The sequence below is a fragment of the Chelonoidis abingdonii genome, chromosome 19 (genome assembly GCF_003597395.2).
Source record: "Chelonoidis abingdonii isolate Lonesome George chromosome 19, CheloAbing_2.0, whole genome shotgun sequence".
Classification (NCBI taxonomy): domain Eukaryota; kingdom Metazoa; phylum Chordata; order Testudines; family Testudinidae; genus Chelonoidis; species Chelonoidis abingdonii.
In genome coordinates, this window is record NC_133787.1 from 25,299,994 (window position 1) to 25,321,840 (window position 21,847).

Here is a 21,847-nt window from a genome sequence, read left to right on the forward strand (position 1 = left end):
AATTGTATCATGTTTATATTGGAAACAACTCAAGAGATTATCTGCTCTCTGAGGACGAGTGGGCTAGAGGGAAAATGAACAAGTACAAAATGGCTTGCCTCCTCAGAGATAACCATAACCATATGTGTGGATGTGAGAAGCTGAGTGCCTTTCTCTTTGGGATTAGCACGTTCTTTTTATTTGCCATTTGGCCAATATATATGCAGTAAACAAGAGAGAAAATATAGAAACCATGTGATTGCTTGTTCCATAGCCTTTTGCACACGGCTGCTGTGTAGCTGCTTTCAGATGTCAGTACAAAGCTTCCTGATCACTGATGCTCAGTAGTGAAATGTCAGGGAGGAGATAAGCAGGCTAAAAGGAGCCTATCTTAGAAGCTAGACTGTTCTATCATTAGTTTTATAGATAAAATTCACAACATATTTTTGAACAACAAACGTTATTGCCTAGCTGAGCATAAAGTCATAAAGACAGTGTTTTTAAAATGGAACCCAAAGTAATTTCAGGGCTTTCCTATAGGGAGTCAGAAAGTTTGACATGGTTAAATCTTCAGATTAATCTGCCTGTGAATCTAACTCTTCATGTCAACAAAGACATTTGAATGTGATCTACGCTATCAAACACCGAGAAAGGTTTCCTGAAAATTTACTCCCGCCAAAAGTCAGGCACCTGAGTGAAATGAGGTATCTTCCAAGCAATATGTCATGATGGCATGAGATGACAAGGGGCTGGACTAGATGACCTCATGAAGTCCCTTCTAGCCCTAAATTTCTATGATTCTATGACAAAGGGCCAAACTCACATCTCAGATATACCAGTGTAACCCCACCTTGGCTCAGCATCTCCACTGAGTACATACAAGTTGCTCTGAGACATCTCATGAGCTGTGATATCTTGTAGTAGATGTTGAGGTACTTTGCACTTACAGCCTCTCAACTGATGATCTCAACGTGCTTCGCAATCATTAAACCTCACAATGCCCCTGTGGAAGAGCTGAGTGAAACCAAGGCACAGTGGATAAGTGTCTCAAATTGGGCACCTTGAACTGAGGTATCCAACATTAGTGGACACTTCTGAACACTTAGGCCTGAATTGCTCACCCAGTACCATAGAGAGGGCCAAGATTAGAAAAGATGTGTAAGTGAGTTCCCGTTACACTAACAGACTCCCTTAGCACCAGCTTTTTTGCCATCCCAAGTGGTGAAGAAAAAAAAAAACAACCAAAAAACTAAAAAACCCACAGCCGATCTGCGGCACTTTGGCGGCGGCTCAATTGTGCCACTTCATTCTTCGGCAGCAATTTGGCGGCAGGTCCTTCACTCTCTCTCTCCCTCTTCGGCAGCACTTCGGCAGCAGCTCAAACAGGAAGAGAGGGACTGAGGGACTCGCCACTGAAGTGCCGCCAAAGACCCGGACATGCTGCTCCTTTCTATTGGCCGCCCCAAGCACCTGCTTCCTTCACTGGTGCCTGGAGCTGGCCCTGCTTAGCACTACCTGCATCCACTCTACCAAGGCCAAAGAGGTCTAAGTAGGGGTAACCCCCACCCTATTTGAACTTACACTTCTGGCTCCTCAGTGCATTAGGATAAGTCTTGAGAAGATTAAAAAAAAATAAAATCACATTTTAAGCTTCAAGTGGTGACAGGCAAGTTGTATTTTAATGTTAGCCAGTTAAGGTGAATCCTAGAGGGGAGTTCATGGGTCACTTCTGTCTGTTAATGTGTGTTAAAACACATCTTGTCCTATCTACAAGAAAGTTTTAAAACATGTTGGCAAGCACCTTTTAAAAAACACTGCTTATCCTTGCCTAGCATACCCTATGAGGGTCTAGGTTAAACACTGGGGTGGGTGTCTACTGATTTCACCCCCTCCAAAGTGAGAGGAAAGGAGGTATAAAAAGCTCCCATCTACGCAAGGTGGCATTTTATGCTAATACAGGTGTCAGTCAGGACACGAGGTAAGAGGCAGTGGTACTTACACTACTGAAAATCAGATGTAGCTCCATTGAACTCCACTGGCTTATATTGCTGTAAAGCAGGTGTAAATAAGAGGAGAATAAGGCCCTTAATTAATAATACAATTTCTTTGTCTGAAATCTGTAGTTGCCTTTAGTGTGACAGCTTCCTCAATGCATTCATTTGGGTTGCTTTGGTTGTGCTGCTTTGTATCATATCCCAGGAGGGGGTTCTTGACAAGAGCATTCTTTGTATTGTAGAATGCTATAAAAAGTTTGGAGTGTATTTCCATATGATTGCGTGAGACATGGAAGCAATCTCATGCTGCAGTAACAGGTTTCACAGTGTGAAGACTAAATGAGTTTTAATGGGTACTTGTCATTTGCTACAATTTGTCACAAAAACTGAGGAAAACAGGGAGAGAACTATACTACTGCAATCTGAATGCGTTACTGGCATTTAACCTAACAGCATTTTCCTAATTCTATTTTCCAGTTTGTATTAGTCCAACTGTTAACCCTTATGCAACTATAGTTTCCCCCACCACATGGTAACAGGAACATAGCAGAAGTATTGAGTCTGATAGTTCATACCGCTCATCCCCAGGAATGATCCTTAAAGACATTATTGGACCATCATTATGGCTTATTCAGGAATGAAGGGAACTAGGTCAGTGGGCAGGTGCTTGGGACTGTCTGTGTTTGTTAACCCGCCAAATGACTGTGATGACAGTGTGACAGCAGCACATAATGAATACTGATTGTATAATCCATGAACCAATTCCTGCTCTCCACTTTCTGTCTTACCCCACTTACACAAGGGGTAAAACCAGGGCAGAACTTGGCTCTACTCTGACCACCTCTTAAAGACAGTCAGCTCTGGTGTTCTTGAATCAGGCCTCAAAAATATGAGATTGTCTTAAAAATCATGAGATTAAAAATAAAATAAATAATAATAATACTGGGGGGGGGAGTATATTTGCCTTCCAGTTTCTGAGCCTTTACAGTGCACTTAGGTCACCTTCTCAAACTTTTTTCTGCCACCATGCAAGCTAGACATTTACTTTTTCCCCCACTGAAAGCTGAGAGCCTCACCTGATTAAATGCTTCCAGGAGTCGGTGCTTTAAGAAAAACACCAACTACAGTGAGGGCTGGAAACATGGAACCTGTAAAACAAGGATCATAAGGAATGTTGTGAGGTTTAACTCATTGGTTGTACAGGACTCCAAGTGCCTTGCGCAGAAAGTGCTACATAACTGCAAAGCATTTATTATTTCAGCTCATGTATGGTAGCCAGCTGAAGGATCCATGGGATTTAAAATGTTAATTGATGTAATTTTACAAAAGAAACTAGCATACTAGCGTGAATACACAAAGCTAGGTTAAATAAAGCAACTGAGGGGAAGTTACACACACTATACTTACGCTGTCACCTTCACATGAAAAAAAAAAAATCACATATAAAATCCCTATAGTCACTACACAGTTAAACTGATTCTAGATGGGAAGATTCAAGTTAAGGAAGGAGAATTGAAATTCTGTGACAGAAAGCATTTTTCATGTTGAATTAAAATGTTTTTTTTACATAAACCATTGTGCCACCAAACCCAATCTGTGATCTTTCTAAACCCAGGAACGTCTTTCATGCGGGTCAGTGCTATTGACCTGGATGACCCTTCTACACCAAATGCTGATCTACGGTATACAATCCTCACTCAGACTCCAAGCCAACCCTTAGAGAATATGTTCCAGGTAGATTCAAGGACAGGGGCTATTTCATTATCTGCAGAAGGTAAGATAACGCTGGGTAGCTTTGTCCTTTGTACTGAAGTGTCTGAATAATTCTGGTCCTTAAGGTTGAAGGGCCCGAGGTCAGTTGCCTCCTTTTGTGTGCATACCCATGGAAAGCAAGCAGGCACTCCTTGTGAGAGCTGACATCTACATTGTTTATGTACTAATAGACTGGAAAGTCTCATTGCATAGTCTATTTCACATGTAACATAGGGTATGTCTATACTACCCGCCGGATTGGCGGGTAGTTATCGATCTATTGGGGACTGATTTATCGCGTCTAGTGTAGACATCATAAAATCAATCTCTGATCGCTCTGCCATCAACTCTGGAACTCCACCGGGGCGAGAGGCGAAAGCAGAGTCGACGGAGGAGTGGCAGCAGTCAACAGTGGTCGCGTAGCTGAAGTTGCGTATCTTAGGTTGACTCCTTTCTCTAGGGTAGACCTAACCTCAGTCCGCTGATCAGGCTTCTGGATAGTAAAATTTCTACACAATGGAAAAGTAACAGAGTGCAATATCCACTCCATGATGAAACTCCTTGTTAAATTTTTATATATTACATTTCCAAGAACTCCCCATATCTTTGACAAAGAAGGGAAGCACCTTCCAAGAGTCTCAACCAGGACTCTGATTCAGATTATTAAATCATCTAAATAGTGCCAATCTAATCCCATCCCATTTCTCATTTTAGTACCACTTCATCATAACCTCCAAGTTGAGTAGATTGTCTGTCATCCTGGATGGAGTCCCTGCTCTTGGTTTCCCGTTGCCTTTCGACTGTGCCACCAGTTATATTGCCGTACTGTAGGAAACTATTTAATCACACAGATTTCTACCTGGTTTGTGATTAAAATCCTTTCTGCAGGGAACCAGGTTTTATTTTGTATTAGATTTTTCTGAAGCTGCAGTTTATAAAATACAGCTGGGCACTTAAACATTGTTACCCTTGTAAAATACAGCCAGATGCTTTGTGTACACCCACATACTATATGGCTGGTAATGACATGCTGTAGTCGTGGTTTTGTAGTGCAATGAACAGTCCTTTAGAAATTCACTTTGTGCACATACCAGCAGTTGTCGTGAACTGGATGAAAGAGGCTACAAAGACCGAGCCCATGTGAATGTAACAGTCAGAAAAATCAGGAAAGTGCAGCTAAATTAAGTCAATACAAATGGAGCGGGGATTAAATCAATCTTTACAGCTTTTTTAAACCCATAATTAGATTCATGGCACAAATTGTGCCTAACCTATTATTTGATATCAATGGGGAGTAGAGAACCAAATGGCTTAAGAGAAAAATAACTCTTGTAAAAAGCCTAGAAGAAAATAGAATAATATTAAATGTTGGCAAAGAGAAGTCCTTAATAGGTTAAATGTCTGCTGCTCCCCCACAACAGAATACTCATCTTTAGAGCTTTTTCATCCCATGCTAGAACAGATGAAGAAGGAATCTTCTTGTGTGGGTTTCAGTGGATATTACTCTTAGCAGGTCCTGCTGCCTTAGACTTTCCCTTCTTTTCTAACTGCCCTGTGTTGTAGAATACTGCCTAACTAAAGAGACTATTTCCATGATATTAAAGTATGAAGATAGGTTATTATAGAGTAAAATTTCCTCAAAAATACAGGAATAAATAGAGCAGCAAGTAGAAAACAACAAAAATGAGGAAGAGATAGTGCGGCATGATTTAAAGAGGTCTGCATGAGAAAAGGTACAATTGTTTCAACAACATGTGCAAATGTGTGTGTTGCACTGCATCATAACTGCTTTTAAAGCTACAAGAGCTGGTTGTTTGTGCATGGCATTACTGCATTAGTGCAGTGAATGCACACAATTTAGGTGTGCAAATGCAAGACCTAGGTCTGAAAACCAGGCCCTGGTTTTACTTATTACTTTTATTTTTACATTTTTAAATGCTAGATAGGAGCGGCTACTGTATGTAACGTGCACTTGAAAGCAAGCTCAAGGCTGAGATAGTAGCTCTAAGTGTTTCCATGCGACTGAAGTTCAAGCTCTGTCTTGAAAAATAGTGAGTGGTCAGTCATCCCTTAGGAGAGCTCTTGTCTGCATCTTAGATAAAAGCTAAAGGTCAGGCGCAATCAGGAAACAGAGACCAACCATGGAGATTTGTTTGCTTCACTTATGTCTGAGCTCTGATTTGGGGAAGGAGTTGGAATGGGGCAGGGAGGGGGCGGAATTGAGGTGGGGACTTTGGGGAAGGGGTGGGAAGAGGTAGGGCAGGGGCGGGGCCTCATGGAAGGGGTGGAGTGGGTACAGGGGGTGGGGATTTTGTATCTTTATATGAAAAGGTGTCAGTGATGTGGCCCTTGGGCCAATGTACTAATCCTCATGTGGCCCTCGTGGTGATTGGAGTTTGAGATCCCTGCCTTAGCGTCTCTGGTGTCAGACAAAATGCTGCCTCTGCCTTTCCCCAGGAACCTTACCGGTACTGCTTCTTGGATTCACATCCTGCTTCACTCAAGCTCTCAGGGGCAGCCCTTTCGAGTATTGGCTGGTTTTGGTTGGGATCACTTGTGGGTTTAGACCCTCCTCTCCAACTCGACAGAGCTGTAGGGTGGGAAGGGCTGTCTAAAGTAAATCTGGGGGCCTGTGCAAAGCCAGCCCCTACTAAAAGGCCCAAGAGTCAATGTGTGAATGTCTCCTCCCCATAACCTGCTCCATACTTTGCTGCCATCCCAGCAAGGGGGACTCATTTGCACATACATTGGGGTGGTGGTAAGGTAATAACAGATGGGTTCAGATCTGGAGTGTGGGTGCGTGACAAGAATTAGGGAAGAAGGGAATGGTAGTTTTTGGTTAAGGAAGAGTAACGGGGGAAGCGTGTGACATGTCCCAGCCAGAGCTGCACTATAGTGAGAAACATCCTGAAGTTATTCTCCCACAAAGCTGTTGGTCTGCATGAAGCAAACTGGCATCAACCCCCTTCAGCACTAGAGTGTGAACAGCCAACATCACACCAATGGATGGTGGGGGCCAAAGAGCCTAGGACCCAATACAGCTAAAGATGTGGCAGAATTGGGTGAATAGGCCCTAATGAGCGGGAACAGGATAGTCCTAATGAGAGCCACTGGAAGCCCTATACCCTGACTTTCTGCAATGGGATGAAGTCATGTGCTACATCGCAGACAGCACAGTTAGTATGTCATGGGAAATCTGGGAAATTTGTGGAACACATTGCAGGTAAGTGATGGCAAATTCAGCTCAAAGTCCGGTCCTGAGCAGAATGGGTGATTCACCTTGAATTCTTCCCTGGCTCCACTTTCATTTTTCCCTTTCACCTACCCCCTTGCTACATCCCTCCCCAGGGAGTCCAAACGCATCACCTTCATCCCTTGGCAGGTTCTTCTACAGTCTGCTTCCTGTGACTTTCAGCAGCAGAAATCACCTTTGAGAGAAGATTTAACAGAAAATATCCCACCACTACCAGTGACATAAGATTATATCAGGAATACAATGTGCTTACCACTTATCACCTGCAGGGGAAGCAGAGGTGGCACTTCTACCCCTGACTTTGTGGGAATGGCAAAGCTGATGTTACTGTTCTCTGAGTCATGGGGTGGGGGGGGAAGAGGAATATAGGAAGTCACAGAATCCCTGACCCCTACTGCAAACTAACTGGCCTAATTGTTTGGCCTAACCTAACAAAGAAGAGGGAGGCAGTTTTCATGTCCCCCTGTCCAGTTTTCATGTTCCTGCTAAAGGATATAAAAATGTATTTGACACGATTCTCTGTATTTGCAGGTAGCTCTTTGCTAGATTCATCCCAGGTCAGCAATTATAAACTAGTTGTGGAGGTTAAAGACCTAGCAAATCAGTCTTTGGGATATCGTGTATTAGCGAACGTTGAAATTGCAGTTGTGGAGAACACCTGGATAACCCCAAGTCCCGTTCTCCTTCAGGAACACCTAAATGTAACTTATCCAAAGAAGATTTCAAAGGTGAGTCAAGGAAGCAGATTTTTCAAATTCATGTTACTTGGCTGAATTAACATCACACTCCTTAGAACTATTTCTGAGCACTCTCCTGCATTAGTAGGATAGGCTTTGATCCTACAAACTCTTATGCATGTGAGCAACCTTGGGTATATGAATAGCCCCAATGAACTCAATAATATTACTTACACGTGCACTTGCAGACTGCAGCCATGGAGTGTAGCTTCCTTATGAAAGGACTGTTGCGGTCAAAAAGCTAAAAAGCCAAAGTAAAACCAGCAGGCTGAGTTTAATTAGGAGTACTGAAAAGAATTCTTGTTCTGTGATCTTAAAGTGATGACTGATGGATGTGTGCTTCATCCATGCCATAGTATTAAACACCCACTGGTTTTTCAGATTGCCATAGCTATTTATCAAAGTGTCAAAGCTCAACACCAGTGTTCGCCATTCATACCCCTACACACACAATAGCTGATATCACTGTTGGATTTCCCAACTTTCTTCAGCCAAACCTGCCTGATTTCTTTAAAGCTCTCCTCATTCCAGCAGTTCCAGAAATGCAGCACCGTTGCTGTGTAATGTATGGACAGAAACCTGCTGTGGTTCTGTTTACTGGAACTCTGAAGGGAATCCCTCAGGAATGAACAGATGAAGAGTGTAAAAAAAAAAAAAAAAAGGTTGCTTAAAATAACATTCTTATTTTAAACACTGCTCACAGACTGCACTGTCTCTCCTACTCTCCTCTGGTGGCTAGTCAAGAAATGCAGTAAGGGAGCTTTCAGGCACACAACTCCATGTACATAGTTTGGGAATAGAGTCATATTGGTTAAGCATGAAATCTAAACAAAGTCATCCAAGAAACATTAGTGCTAGCATAAATAAATGGATGTTTAAATTAGAATACAGCCTCCATAATGGCTTCTCCCCTGTTATTTTCAGACTTGATGAAGCATTACACACATCCCGTTTATAAGAGTTACCATTCCACTTTCTCCTTGTTAGGAACTGTTCTGCACCCATGGAGCTGAAAGGGTTTATACTTGTAAAAACAACTGACAGGTAATATTTTACCAGGGCTGTGCAGTCTAAACAAAAGTGTTTGTAGCTACAACATTTCTATGGCAACAGTAAAAAATTGCTCTGAGTTTGCTTGTCCACTTTCCCTTATAATATCTGGCCTAAGACTGTTTATCACTTTTTGCTGGTATAATATTGCAGATCTTTTTAGCCCTAGTAATTTAATTTTGGATTTAAATCAATCTGAAGTGATTTAACTTTCAGTCTGCTAAAGGATGCCAGGCAAATCTTTTGCTGATTTGATTTTGCTTTGGCTTGAGAGGATGTACAGATTATACCACAGTAAAACAAGGAAACCTGTCCCAAAGTTTTATAAGAATTTCAGTTATTTTTAGCATCCAGTGATCAAAGCATTAATAGCCATTCAAATTTAGTGGGTATAAACATTGATTGGGGTACAGTGGACATTTGCCATCTCGTCTGCAGCCTGATTAACAATGACATGATCTTATAGTGCTTGTCAGTGAAGGATCTCAAAGCACACTTACAAACATTAAGTATTTAAGCCTTGCAGCACTCCAAAGGGCAGGTAGGCAACTACTGCCTATTTCACAGTAACAGAGGCAGAGGGGCTAGGGAAGACCTGATTTTTACAGGTGATGAAGACTCATAAATCTAATTAAAGTCAACGGGAGCTGCTCAGCCTTGAAAAATCAGGCCCTGAGTGACATGCCAACGGCCATACGATAATCTGACAGTATTGAGGATACAGCCCAGTTCTCTTGATTCCCAGAACCATGCTGTAGCCAGCAGACTATATCTATACAGCACTTACAGATAATATAAATTGTTTTTAAAATCTCTTATAGCAAAGTATCATGGCATGATTTCAAACCACAGCTGCTTTAAAGACAGATACTACACATTGTCTAGGTATCAGAGCAATGCTGCTTGTTACATACTCCCATGACTGTCTTTTAAAAAATGAACATAATTTTAAAGAAAGGTGCTGGACTGGTAACTCCAGAGATCAACTGCCTCCATTTATCCATCAAACAGGGAAACTGTGGAAACAACCTCATGCTGCTCTGCCAATATGATCTGAACGGAAGACCTATAGGGTGAAAAGGCAGTTCATTTCTACGTATAGTCAATCTCTTGTTTCGCTTCTCAGACTGCCAACAAATGTGCCATTAGTGATCATTGTGATAGTGACTATGAGTGATCTCTTGTCCACTAGGACTGAACTGAGACCACCAACTTGTTTCATTGGTGCACATTCTGGAGTTGGAGCCTTTCCTATTTTATTGCCATTTCTTGTGAAATTTGGAGTACTTGTCATTTTTGTGGCTGTCTGTCCCCTTGATTCCAGGTTAACTGGAACAGCAGAGAAATCCATTACTATCTGACGGGGAGCTTCCCTCAAGGCCTTTTTTCAATTGACCTAGAAGGGAATATCTATGTGACACGAGCACTGGACAGAGAAAGCCAAGCAGGGGTACGTATGAATATAGCGATCAGTTAGGGAGTTTAGCTGAATAAGTCCGAAGTTTCAGTACCCGACCCTTAATTAGCACTTGAAGATTTGACTAACGAGAAAATTCACTAGATACTTCTTCATTAACAAACCTGCATGTATGTGAAACAGAATCTTAAAGTTAGATAGATTCTAGTTGCATGGTTCTATTTATGTACTTATATAGCCGTCATCACTGGGAGGTAGGGAAGTACTATTATCCCCATTTTACAGATAGATAGGGAAATAAGGCATGGACTAGATTAAGCGACTTGCCCAAATTCATATAGGAAGTCTGTGGTTGAGCCAGGAGTTAAACCTACAGTTCCCTATCCCCCAGACTATTAGTGATAGACTCTGCTATTGTTTACACCAGTGCACCCCTAGCATCTTTAGACTCCACCTTCAGCAAACTGCCAAATATAAATAAGCCAGTATTTTGTTTTTTTTTCATCCAAATACAATGGAGTGCATTAATACGGTCTGTCTTTGTAGGCCAGTATCACTCTGGCCTCTGCTTGTTCATGTAGTTGTTCCCAGTGGGCTAAATCTTAAGATCTTCAGCCAGATTGTATTCAGTAGTGGTTCTGGTGAATGTCATTACTATCAACGGACATTTATTTACCTGAATGAGGTTTGAGTAAGGACCTCAGGCTTGGCCCACTGAGAAGAACAGAGAGATTTTGGCCTATGTTGTGCACAGAGTCCCCAGCTGGGATAGAGAGTATAGATGGCTGTATGGGGGCATTCCTGAGCCAAGGGGGGCCTGGCTGGAGCACTACTATTCTCAAGAAATTCCTGGCTGTAACTGGCCTTTGGGGTCCCTTCTGAATTTGCTCCCAGCAGTCAGCTGCGGTATCATGTGGTGTTTGAGTGCGGATACTGAGCCAAATGGAATATGGCTGGACTCAAGGATTTGGACACTATTGTCTGCACAGTTTTAGTCTACATGTAGATAGGAGGCAGTGTCCTGACCACAATGCCAGGTCACTCTTTGGCAAGGGGATTATTCAGAACAGAGTCTGCTGATTTTTCTGTATTAAGGGAACATATGGCCCTAGTATTTACAGCAGGAGGCCTGGGCCTTCCAAATAGTTGGAAAGCCTGCAAGCTGGCATTTGGGTTTCTAAAGCATCACTGATGGTAGAAAATAGACAAGTTTTACCTTCAAACTCTAGATTCTTATCCCTGGAAAGTATAAAGCTGATAGCACTGTGTCCAATTAAGTGAAGGTCTAGAGAGCTGTTACAAAAAACAAACAAACAAACACTCCACTTTATCATACTGTAATTTGAATCTTGATCAATACTTGTCTGCATAGTTTATAAATAGAATGAAATTTTGGCTCTGTCTTTCAGAGGCATGCTAGTCCAGAAATGATTAGCTTATGGGACAAAGGCTCATGTTCCGGATATGACCCAAGATTAACATGTTCTGGTAAAGCTTAGTTTCCAAGTCAGACTGTGCTGGTAACTCAGCTGTTTATAGTACCCACTGTCATGGTTCACATGCAGCACAGAGTTTCAAAGGAATTAATTTCATATGGATCACTTCTCCTAGCTGGAGGGACAATCTATAGCACAGGAAAGGGGAGAGAATTTTAAATATTACGGGTCCAGTCCTACACTCTTCTCTTCAGCAGGTTTCAATAGGAGATTTGCCAGATTAAGTAGTGTAAAATTAGGCCCTATGTAACCCATAAGAAGTTTCACAGGAAAGTTCTATACAGTGTAACAGAGAATGGTAACCAGTCTATATAATTTGCCACAGAATTATATCCCTTCTATAATAGTCTATAGCATTGCTTTAAAATCTTAAAGAAAGCATCTCATTCTCTATTGAATTCTATAGATTTAGGGTAATCTCTACAGAACTCCCCTATAATATTTACAGAAGCATATTGGTTCTATCCCCATTGCACTGAGTAGACTTGTCTAAAACGGCAAATATAAATGTTAAGTTCTATTAAATGAATAAAGCTGATTAAATCTTAGGTTAATTATAAATTGTCTTATGAATTCATTTCAACGTTGTCAGTATGAGATTCAGATTTTTGCTGAGAGCAAGGATGGAATGCTGTACAATGAGCCACTAGAGCTCCTGCTAACAGTGATGGATGAGAACGACAATGGGCCAGTATTCTCCCAGGAGATTTATCAGGTAGAACTTGAGGAGAACACAGCCAAAGGTGAGAGTTGTCTATCTGTGGCATCACAGGAAGCAAAATGCTTATGGTGGCCAACAAGTGGGTAGAAGCAATACTGATAAGATGACCATTCTCTACCCCAGGCCCAGTCATACAGCTCTTACAAAGCAAGATTTCAGTGAGAGCGTTGCCTGCACAAGAGGCAGGAGGTATAATTCAGAGGGTCATAGATATTTATGGCCAGAAGCGCAATTAGGATCCTCTAGTCTGACCTAAAATAAAATGCAAGGAGAGTATTGGAACTCAGTCCCCTTGCATTCAAAGGGGAGTGCTTGTTCTCTTAAGCCACCATGTGAGCACCATTAAGAAGTGGGTTATGGCAAACTAAACACTTTGTGACTCTTGTATTCACCTTAAAACATAAAAATTAAATATAAACCAATAGGACTAGTACAAGAGGGAAGGGAAAACCTTTGTAATTTAATTATGGGAAAATCTGGCAACTATATTACCTAAAATGGTAACTGCCTGTCCTAATATTACCTAAAATGGGCGTGTTCCAAAATGTCCTTTTGTCTAGTTTCTTGTTTTGGTTGTATTCCTGTGCTGATATAATGTGCCAACATATTCACTAAATCCTGTATATTAAGAAGAAATTGCTCCAAACTGGAGATCAAAACACACTGATCTTGGGGAAAGTTTGGATCTGGTTCTAAATGTTGCAACTTAGGGTCATCTTTTATGCTAACTAAAGAGTTGAAATGACAAATAAATCACTGCTTTAAAAAGTCATTTTTTTAATTGCTGTGTTTATAGTTCCTTTATTCACTGGTAACTAGTGATGTTTCTCTGCATGCAGGGAGTGAGATTATCACACTAAAAGCAGAAGATGCTGATGACCCAAAGACCAACAATGCTAAAATTGCTTATGAGATATTGAGCCAGGAGCCTCAAGGGTCGGAAGGCTTTTTATTTCATATTGGGAAAGACAGTGGAGTGATAACATTACAGGATTCCAAACTGAAGACCAATGCTGCAAAGTACTATCACCTCCTTGTTCTCGCAGCAGATCTTGCTGGGACTGAAGGGGGTATGTTTTCTGAAGGATCATGGGGTCTGAGCAGAGATTTGTTACTAACCTGTTGCAGTGCCCAATGTAAAAAACACAAACATCCCCCCCCCTTACCTAAAACAATCACTCCCTCAGTTAAATACATTGATCAAATTGCAGGTGACATGAAATTGTCACAACATGCATCACTTTCCAGAACTGAAATTCAATAAGTCCAAAAACGATTGCCTTTTCTGGGAAACTGCTCAGTATAGTAGGTCTCCTACATGTAAATATTTAGTCAGACAGTAGCTGTGGCATTCACATTCTGCATACAAATTTGTTATGAGGCACACTATCATGAACTGAGATGACTAGTTAGCAATCGCCCAGTGACACAGCACCATTGGAGCTCCTGAACCTGCTGGTTTAAATCACGGGGTGCAGCTCAGCGACTGCAACACTTGCAGTTTCTATAATATTTCATGGGAAGATCTCAAAGCACTTTACAAATACTAAAGGCCACTTATAAGTCTGGTAGTACACCTGTGCAAAGAATAAGAAGTGTCTGTTTGTCCCCAAACTGGGTACTGGCATTACCAGACTGTGTGAAGGGGTGGGAGGAAGAGCAGCTGCTGCTAGGCTGCAGAGATGGGTTGAGAGTGGGCGGGCAGGCAGGCAGAAGTAGCGAGAGGAGCCTGAGGACTGCCCCTGCGATTGGCCAGTCTGTGCAGCTGAGCTGAAAGGGAGGAACAATAAGCTAAACCAATAAAAGGACTTTCACAGTTGACCTTCTCCAGGAGCCAAGCACAGGTCAGGCTGTCTGTTAGAGTCCTAGTTTGGTTCCTGGTACAACTCTGCCCTGCACCTTACTCAGGCTGGATTGCAAAGTTTCAGTCTCTCTCCAGTGAAATTAACCTCCTGCCTCCCTGAGAAAGACATGAGTATTATTCACACTTTGTACAAGGTGGCAGAGCCAGGACTAGAATTCAAGAGCCAGATTCTCAGCTACTATAAAGTGGTGTAATCCCAGTGAAGTGAATGGAGCTCTGTTGATTTCAGCCAGCTGAGAATCTGGTCTCAGTCTCATCTGCTAACCAAGGTATCTTGCTCCCTCCCACATGCAGATTATAGTGTTAAAACACATTGCAACCCCTGGAGAAAAAAAAAATAGTCCCTGAACTCTTGTGAGTGATCACATGCACTAGAGCGAGACCATACAACTGAGGGGGAGGCAGAGTTTCATTCTGGAATGGCTGAGGTACAGAAGAGAGGGAGTGACAGATTATTTTTAAAGTGGATCGGTGTGTCATATGTTTTAGATAATCTTTTTAGATTTGCATGCACACACATTGAAATACAGACAATTCTGGAATTAAGGAACTGCTATTTCAGCTCCCACTTATGATGTCTACACACAGCACCCAGACTTTGCTTTCCTGGCTTTCATAGTCTTCAGATTCAGATCAGGCCCTGAACAGAAACAAGATTATCATCTCCTCTCAGAAGCACAATATTCCTGACTCTGTACCAGGCATCCCAGACATCCTTCCATTACAGAATAGCTGCTTCTGCATCAAATATTTACTTTGGTCAAGAAATCTGAAAAAATCCTCTGTTTGTTTCCAGGTCTCAGCAGCACTTGTACAGTCTTGATCAAAGTTGTGGATGTAAATGACAGCCCTCCTGTATTCTCACAGACAAAGGTAACCCGCTTGCACAGTATGCGAGTGATTTACAATACGTGTAGATCAGTGACTGGGAAGATATGATATGGTCTTAAAGACATCCATAAAGTGATGAATATTACAGCACTGTAAAGACATATGCTGTATTCTCCCCTCAGTTCTATTGATGAACCCAGAGTACATCAGATTCAACAGTCCAAGCAAGAAAGATAAAAATGTAGTCTAGGTATTATGTCATCTTTATTAATGAAGGAACACACGCCAATGTCCATGCATAGGTGGACAGGGGCACACCTGGGTAGGTATATGCATGCATGTTTGTGTTTGTGAATGGGTATGTGACTGCATGGATGCATATTTTTCTGCATGGGTTGGTAGGTGCGGGCTTGTGTTTGTACATGGTTTTATTTGTGTCTTGTACATGTGTACTGGTGTGTTCATAAAAGGTGTCTGCAGTTTTAGACTGTTGCATTCAAGTGAGGATGCATTTTTGACTAGCAGCATATAGTTTTGTCAGCTTTGTATCTGCATGGTTGGGCTGTACATGCAGGTGTGCATGTGGATGTATGGGGCGGGTTCCTGCGCATGTGTTTGTGTATGTGTAGGTGCATAGATAGTTGGTATGTAGTTCTGTTGGTGTGTACACATCTGTATTTTCCAATTTGAGATACTGTTCTCCTCCCCTACTCATCGCAGAACTGATAACTAAGGGAACACCCATAATCCCCTTAGGAGAGCAGGGTGTGTGCATGTAGGGGTAGTTCTGTGCACAAGGAGTGACAGTACTGACAACAGCAGGTGTTCAAAAACCATGAGTCTGGCCCTGCAAATCAGGAGGTTATCTTAAAAACAACACAACATTTTGAAAAAAATAAATATGCGGCTCTTCCCCCTCCCTTTCTAAATTTTGAACTTGTAGTAGGTAACACTCCAGTCACAGTTTTAAGCTTTTCTCCACAGATAAAAGAGCAAAACACTTCATTTTTTTTAAATAAAGGCTGAGATTGTCACATAATCACCTGTTTCTAGGAGCTGGGCTATAAGCAGACCACTAGATATCGCATGACTCTCAGAAGCATGAGCCTTAACAACACTTAATTGGGTGGATAAAGGCACAAAGAATTGGTAAAACACCGAGAAGCGACTCGTGAAACTTTTAACGGCAGGTCAGAGTTTTGACTGACTGTAGCAGCTTTGACAACATCCCATTTTTACTGATTGCAACATTATTTTACAAAAGCAAAGGCTCGCTTGCTTGACACAAATGGTGCTGATGAACTGAGTACTACTTCAAAAAGAACGACAACAGATTTTGCTTGTAATTTCAATGTTTCCCTGGGTTGCTTAAGAGTAAAATAAACACAGCATAAAACACAGAAGTGATTCCAAGTGCTCTTGATTGATATCAGTCCTGTTAAGATGTTGTCACTCTTATTATAGAAGGTGCAATGTTTGATCTCAGTGGGGACAGAATTCAAAGATTAACACACCAGAGTTGGAAACTTTGTTCTGATAGCTAGCTGTCAAAGGAGTGCTGACATCTTACAGCATGGCACCCTGGTGCACTGAATATAATGCAAAAAACCCTGTAGCTTAATCACTTCCATACGTAGATAGATATAGTAAAGGTTAAGGGTAGGATTTTCAAACATGCTCAGTGTTGGCCTAACTGTGCTCCCATTTAACTCAAGGATAAAACTCTCATTGACTTCAGTGGCAGCAGAATTAAATGTTTTTGAAAATCCTTCTCTTAATGTCTATGTATTAGACCTGGCACTTCATCACAGATGTTAATTTCTAAGGGTACAATAACAAATAAATTCAGATACATAGTGCTAGAGAGTCAAAGACCTGTCAAAGTAAAAAAAAGGAGAGTTTGTATGGACTTAAGATACTACCGTGTTTATTTACCATTTACATAAAAAATGGCTGTCTACAAATTGTGCACATAGCTTGTCTATGCAACATATTTATATTACTGTAACATCCTCCTCCTTCTTACTTCATCCCCTCCATTTCCTTTATAACTACTTGAATGTTCATTTGTAAGATCACTGGGGCATAGATAATTTTCTCTACATGGCTGTACAGCTCATAGCACAATAGGACTTCTAGATATTATCATAATAGGAATAATGCAAATAATACGGGTAAACCAAATCCTAATTAAACCAATCCTAGATTAAATAAATAAATAGAGAGAGACTGTCCAGTAATCATCCTATACTTATAACCACTGGTGCAATCATCATGTTTTATACCAACTTCTTTTCTTGTACTGCATCTAAAAGTAACCTGTGGGAAAGTGTAAAACAGTAGCACAATAAGAAATAGAACTTCTGGTTTTTCTTTCATCTTTTTAAATGCAGTATGGGCCATTCAGTTTTCCTGAGGATACAGAAGTAGGTACACTAATAACAACCATTACAGCAACAGACGCGGATGAAGAGATGAAGTTCAAGTTCGTAAACTTTTCTGTGGAATCAGGAAATGAAGATGAAACTTTCAAAATTCTAAGCAATCCACAAAATGGCACAGCCAGCATCTGGCTTGAAAAGGTACTATGTACTTTTAGTCTGGAACATGGTCACAGAAATGTGTGTGTGTGTGTATGTGTAAAATAGACTACAGGAGTGGGCCCTCTATGTTTAAATTTGCTCAGATCAGTAGGCTGCTCCATTATTTTAATATACTCCTTTTTACCACCTCTTATTCCTTCTACACCTTCTTTCCTCCAACCAGTCAATTACACTAATATAGATTCCCTTAGACTTAGTGGGCCAAAAATGGAGGCAATGTGTAACTGGGTGTAGGGTTCCTATTTGTAAGTGAGTGAGAATGTAAAGAGTGAGGGCTTGTCTACACAGAGATTTAGTGCACGGCCAGCCAGGGTGAAAAGCTACAGAGGACTAGCCTGCCATACACTAACTAGCCATGTGGATCCTTCTACCACACACTAAAAGTTCTGAAGTGACAGCAGTATATCAAAGTGCACTATAGAACTTTTAGTGTGTGGTACCAGGATCCACACAGCCAATTAGAGTATGGCAAGCTAGAGCACTATAGATTTACACGTGCGCTTGCCATGCATTAACTCTCCCTGTAGACAAACCTTGAGTCTTGGCTGGTTTTACTCAAAAGGTATAAATTAGGGCAGTTTAGTGTCACTTCTGAATTAAAACCTCTGTGCCAGATTCTGATCTCAGTTCCTCCAAAGTAAATGTAGAGTAATTCTAATGACTTTAGTAGAGTTATTCTGCATTTACTCTGGTGGAATGAAGAACAGAATCTGCTCGGTCACGTCCTGTTCCGTGTCATGAGACTGCCTCTCATGAAAAGTGTTAAGGCAGTTGGTCTCTTGCTGAGACAACAGCACCATACTAATAACAGAATTGTTTTAATTTAATATACTTTTATTTAGTCAGTACTCAGCATTCTCTCTAGTCACTACAGTTTTCCTTTGTTTTGTGGCACCATACGATAAGGTAAATGCCATTAGCACTGAATTGTCTGAACCTGGATGAATCCAACCAGCTCTAAATGACATCCAGATTCTACCCAAAGTGTATGAACATATCTTGATGGCAGTCTCACCCATCTCTGGTTTATGGTTTAATGAGGATAGGGGTTACTGAGACTTTAGAAGCAGCCCAGCTCTACCTCCAAACATTAAATCCAAGGGGCTTTTGTTCTGAATTACTTTTAAGCATATACAGTGTTTGTGAAAGATGCCTGACTGTCAGACCTAGGCCATGTCTTAATTGCTAAAAAAAAAAAAAAAAAAAAAGGTGCATTTTTTACCTTGTGGTATCTAACGCACATGAGTTATCCTGAGGTAAAAACATAGTGAATACAAGGCAAGTTTTATGACAAGTTAAGCTAGGCGAAGTCAGCACTATATCCTCGCTTGGGGTTGACCTTATGTAGTTTACCTCATGGTAAAACTAAAGTGCCTTGTCTTGACTGTGTTTTTACCTCAGGATAGCTTACACACGTTAGTTACCCTGACATAAAAAAATAAAATGCATCTTTTTTAGCAATGAAGACAAGCCCCCTAGAAAGGATTGTCCATCTGCCTTGTATTTTAAAAGGCTCATGTGATGTCTAATGTTCCACGATCTGTATCCAAAAAGGAGGCACTATGAAACTTATCTTTTTTTCTTCTTTCTCCTTCTAACTTGATACTTCATTTTTCTGAGGATCCACAAAAAGAGTCGAGTTAATGGGCACTAAGCTAAAAAGAACATCTGCGATAGGAAAAAGGAGTTAGCGAAATCTCTGCTTACAATGGCCTTAACACTTCTAGGAGGAATTCTGTGCTAAAATACCACTAGTACCAATTGTGGGAGCACTAGTTTAGCCAGGGCTCTAGGCAGCTGCTGATGTTTTAAGCATGGTATTGTCTAACCCTGCTCAAGGTCTACATGACATGCTGCTCATGAACATCAATAACCACTAGTGCTCCTACCAGTAGGGTGACCAGATGTCCCAATTTTATAGGGACAGTCCTGATTTTTAGGTCTTTTTCTTATATAGGCTCCTATTACACCCCACCCCATCCCAATTTTTCACATTTGCTGTCTGGTCACCCTACCTACCAGTGGTTGTCTCAACAGAAAATTTAAAGAAAAACAGACAAGGCTGTGGGCAGGGTTATAGCAAACTCCTCATTCCTATGACAGATATTCCTTTTACTCTGCTCTTTTATAGGGAGCCAGGAGAATGCAATATAAAGTTACAGGAGAAAGGTGGGGAAAAGACAATAATACACAATTTTCTAGAACTTTGGAGTTAAATTATTTCCTTTCTTATAAAAAAAAAAATCTCTAAACTCCTAGAAATTAAGTTTTGGTTTTTCTATTCACTTTAATCTGGCAATTTTGGCTTGAATTAAAAGAGTAAATGGTCAGCTACAGACTGAGTATATAATGAAGTCATTGCATTGTTAAATAACAAGCAACAGTAGTAGTCATTTGGCCATCGTCCCTAGGAAAGGAGATTGCCATTAGAGATCTGACCCTGCACTCCTGGGAATTTTGCCTGGTTAAGGACTGTATGATTGAGCCCTTCTATATTATCATGTATCCATTTTTCTTCTGCATTCAAGAAGGAACAAACACAGCCATAAGAAGGCAATGAGGGTTCTGTCCTGGGACCATATGAGTCACTAATAAATAAAGGCAACAAAGGAGATTAACTTTTAGTAATTATATAATGCAGTACAGCCTTATTGGTTTATTTCTGCGTAAACCAGTCTTACCTTTCCATTGACGTCAGTGAAAGGGTAAAAGCTTGGCTTTTCAGTGTCATCTCTGAAAGTGCTGATACTCTTCAGCAGACAGCAGTATAAGTGATCATTTCCTTTCAGTGAAGTCAGCTAAAGCCTTACCTTTTTACTTGCCATGTGCCACTTACAAGGACAGAAGCCCTTGAAAAAAGTTAGTGGCATAATGTTAAACATAATATTTAAAAACTAGGGGCTCAGTGGTACAGAGCTTCATTTTTAGCATATGACTTTGTACAGCACAGAAGTGAGAGGTCATAAGCAGTATAGGAAAAGTTCAAATAGTTTGTCCAAATTGCAGTGTCTGGGTCATAAATACTAGAGTTCGGTGGTATTAGCTGAATACCTGATATACAAATACACCCTCTAATATCACAGTTGGGAGTCCTAGCTCAGGAGACAGCCAAGACGGGACGTGGCAAGTTAAGTTTGAGATGAACTGTGCTGAACTGCATGGAGAACCTTGCACCATCCCTGGCTTGAGCCAGTCAGTATTTCACTGTCATGAGTTGCAAATTCTGGCCTTTAGACTGCAGCGCTTGAGTTGCTATGAGGGTCTCCCCCTTTAGAACAGCAGGGGGACAGAGAACCCAATTGTCAGGAACAATGTGATGAGAATGAATCAGAGAAAGCAGCTCTTGAATCAACAAATTTCTTTGTGGGATTCAGCCACCGAGAGTGCTAGACCCTAAAACCTGAAACACAAAACGCTAACCCTGCCTATGATGCTCTATAGACATTAACCACAAGCCATGATCCAGAAGCCACTGAAGTCAGTAGAAAGACTCCCATGAATTTCAATGGGCTTTGATCAGGCCCCGGCACAAAATTTAAGGGGTAAATTCTAATCTTGATAACAGGGATATCAGACCAAATTCCACCATCAGATTAGCATATCACTGGAGTTAATAGGGTAGCTGAAATCACATACACATATCTGAAGACCGCATTTGGCTCATAGCCAAGATGGAAATTACATGGAAGAATCCCCTTGTATCTCTGCACCAAAGCAGAGGGTACAGAGCACAACCCCAGGAACACCTGAGTTCTAATCCTCTGACATTAACTTCTAGTTGCTATGCAGCCTTGTCACTTTGTCTCAAGTCTCAGTTTCCTCATCCCTAAAATGGGAATTACACAATTCACTTACCTCAGCAGGTAGTAAGGATTAGTTAGTTAAAAAGCATGATGAAGCTTATTGAAAATGTAAGTGCTAAGTATAATTATTATTACCGGAGAATGCTTAAAACTATGGTTAAATCTACTGGGAGAGTAATCTATCAATCTTCCTGTCTTCTCACAATATTATAGTTCAGAGAGATACTATAACGGAGATAGCTACACATAATCAAAGGTAATCAGTAGGAGAAAGGAAGGAATCCTGAATCAAAAAGTGAGTTGCAGCCAATCCCAGAGTGCTGTTTCAATCCATGATTGGATTTATT

The 21,847-nt window shown here is 41.1% G+C and overlaps 1 protein-coding gene across 1 annotated transcript in view; it reads left to right on the plus strand.

The window, feature by feature from the left end:
- The window catches only part of CDH16 (cadherin 16), a 67,051-nt gene that overhangs the window by 17,081 nt on the left and 28,123 nt on the right, over positions 1–21,847 (plus strand). The window contains exons 6-12 of the mRNA XM_032803760.1: positions 3,589–3,747; positions 7,510–7,706; positions 10,090–10,215; positions 12,271–12,421; positions 13,239–13,469; positions 15,060–15,136; positions 17,488–17,676. Coding sequence (XP_032659651.1) covers positions 3,589–3,747; positions 7,510–7,706; positions 10,090–10,215; positions 12,271–12,421; positions 13,239–13,469; positions 15,060–15,136; positions 17,488–17,676 — 1,130 coding nt within the window. The remainder of the gene's footprint in view (positions 1–3,588; positions 3,748–7,509; positions 7,707–10,089; positions 10,216–12,270; positions 12,422–13,238; positions 13,470–15,059; positions 15,137–17,487; positions 17,677–21,847) is intronic.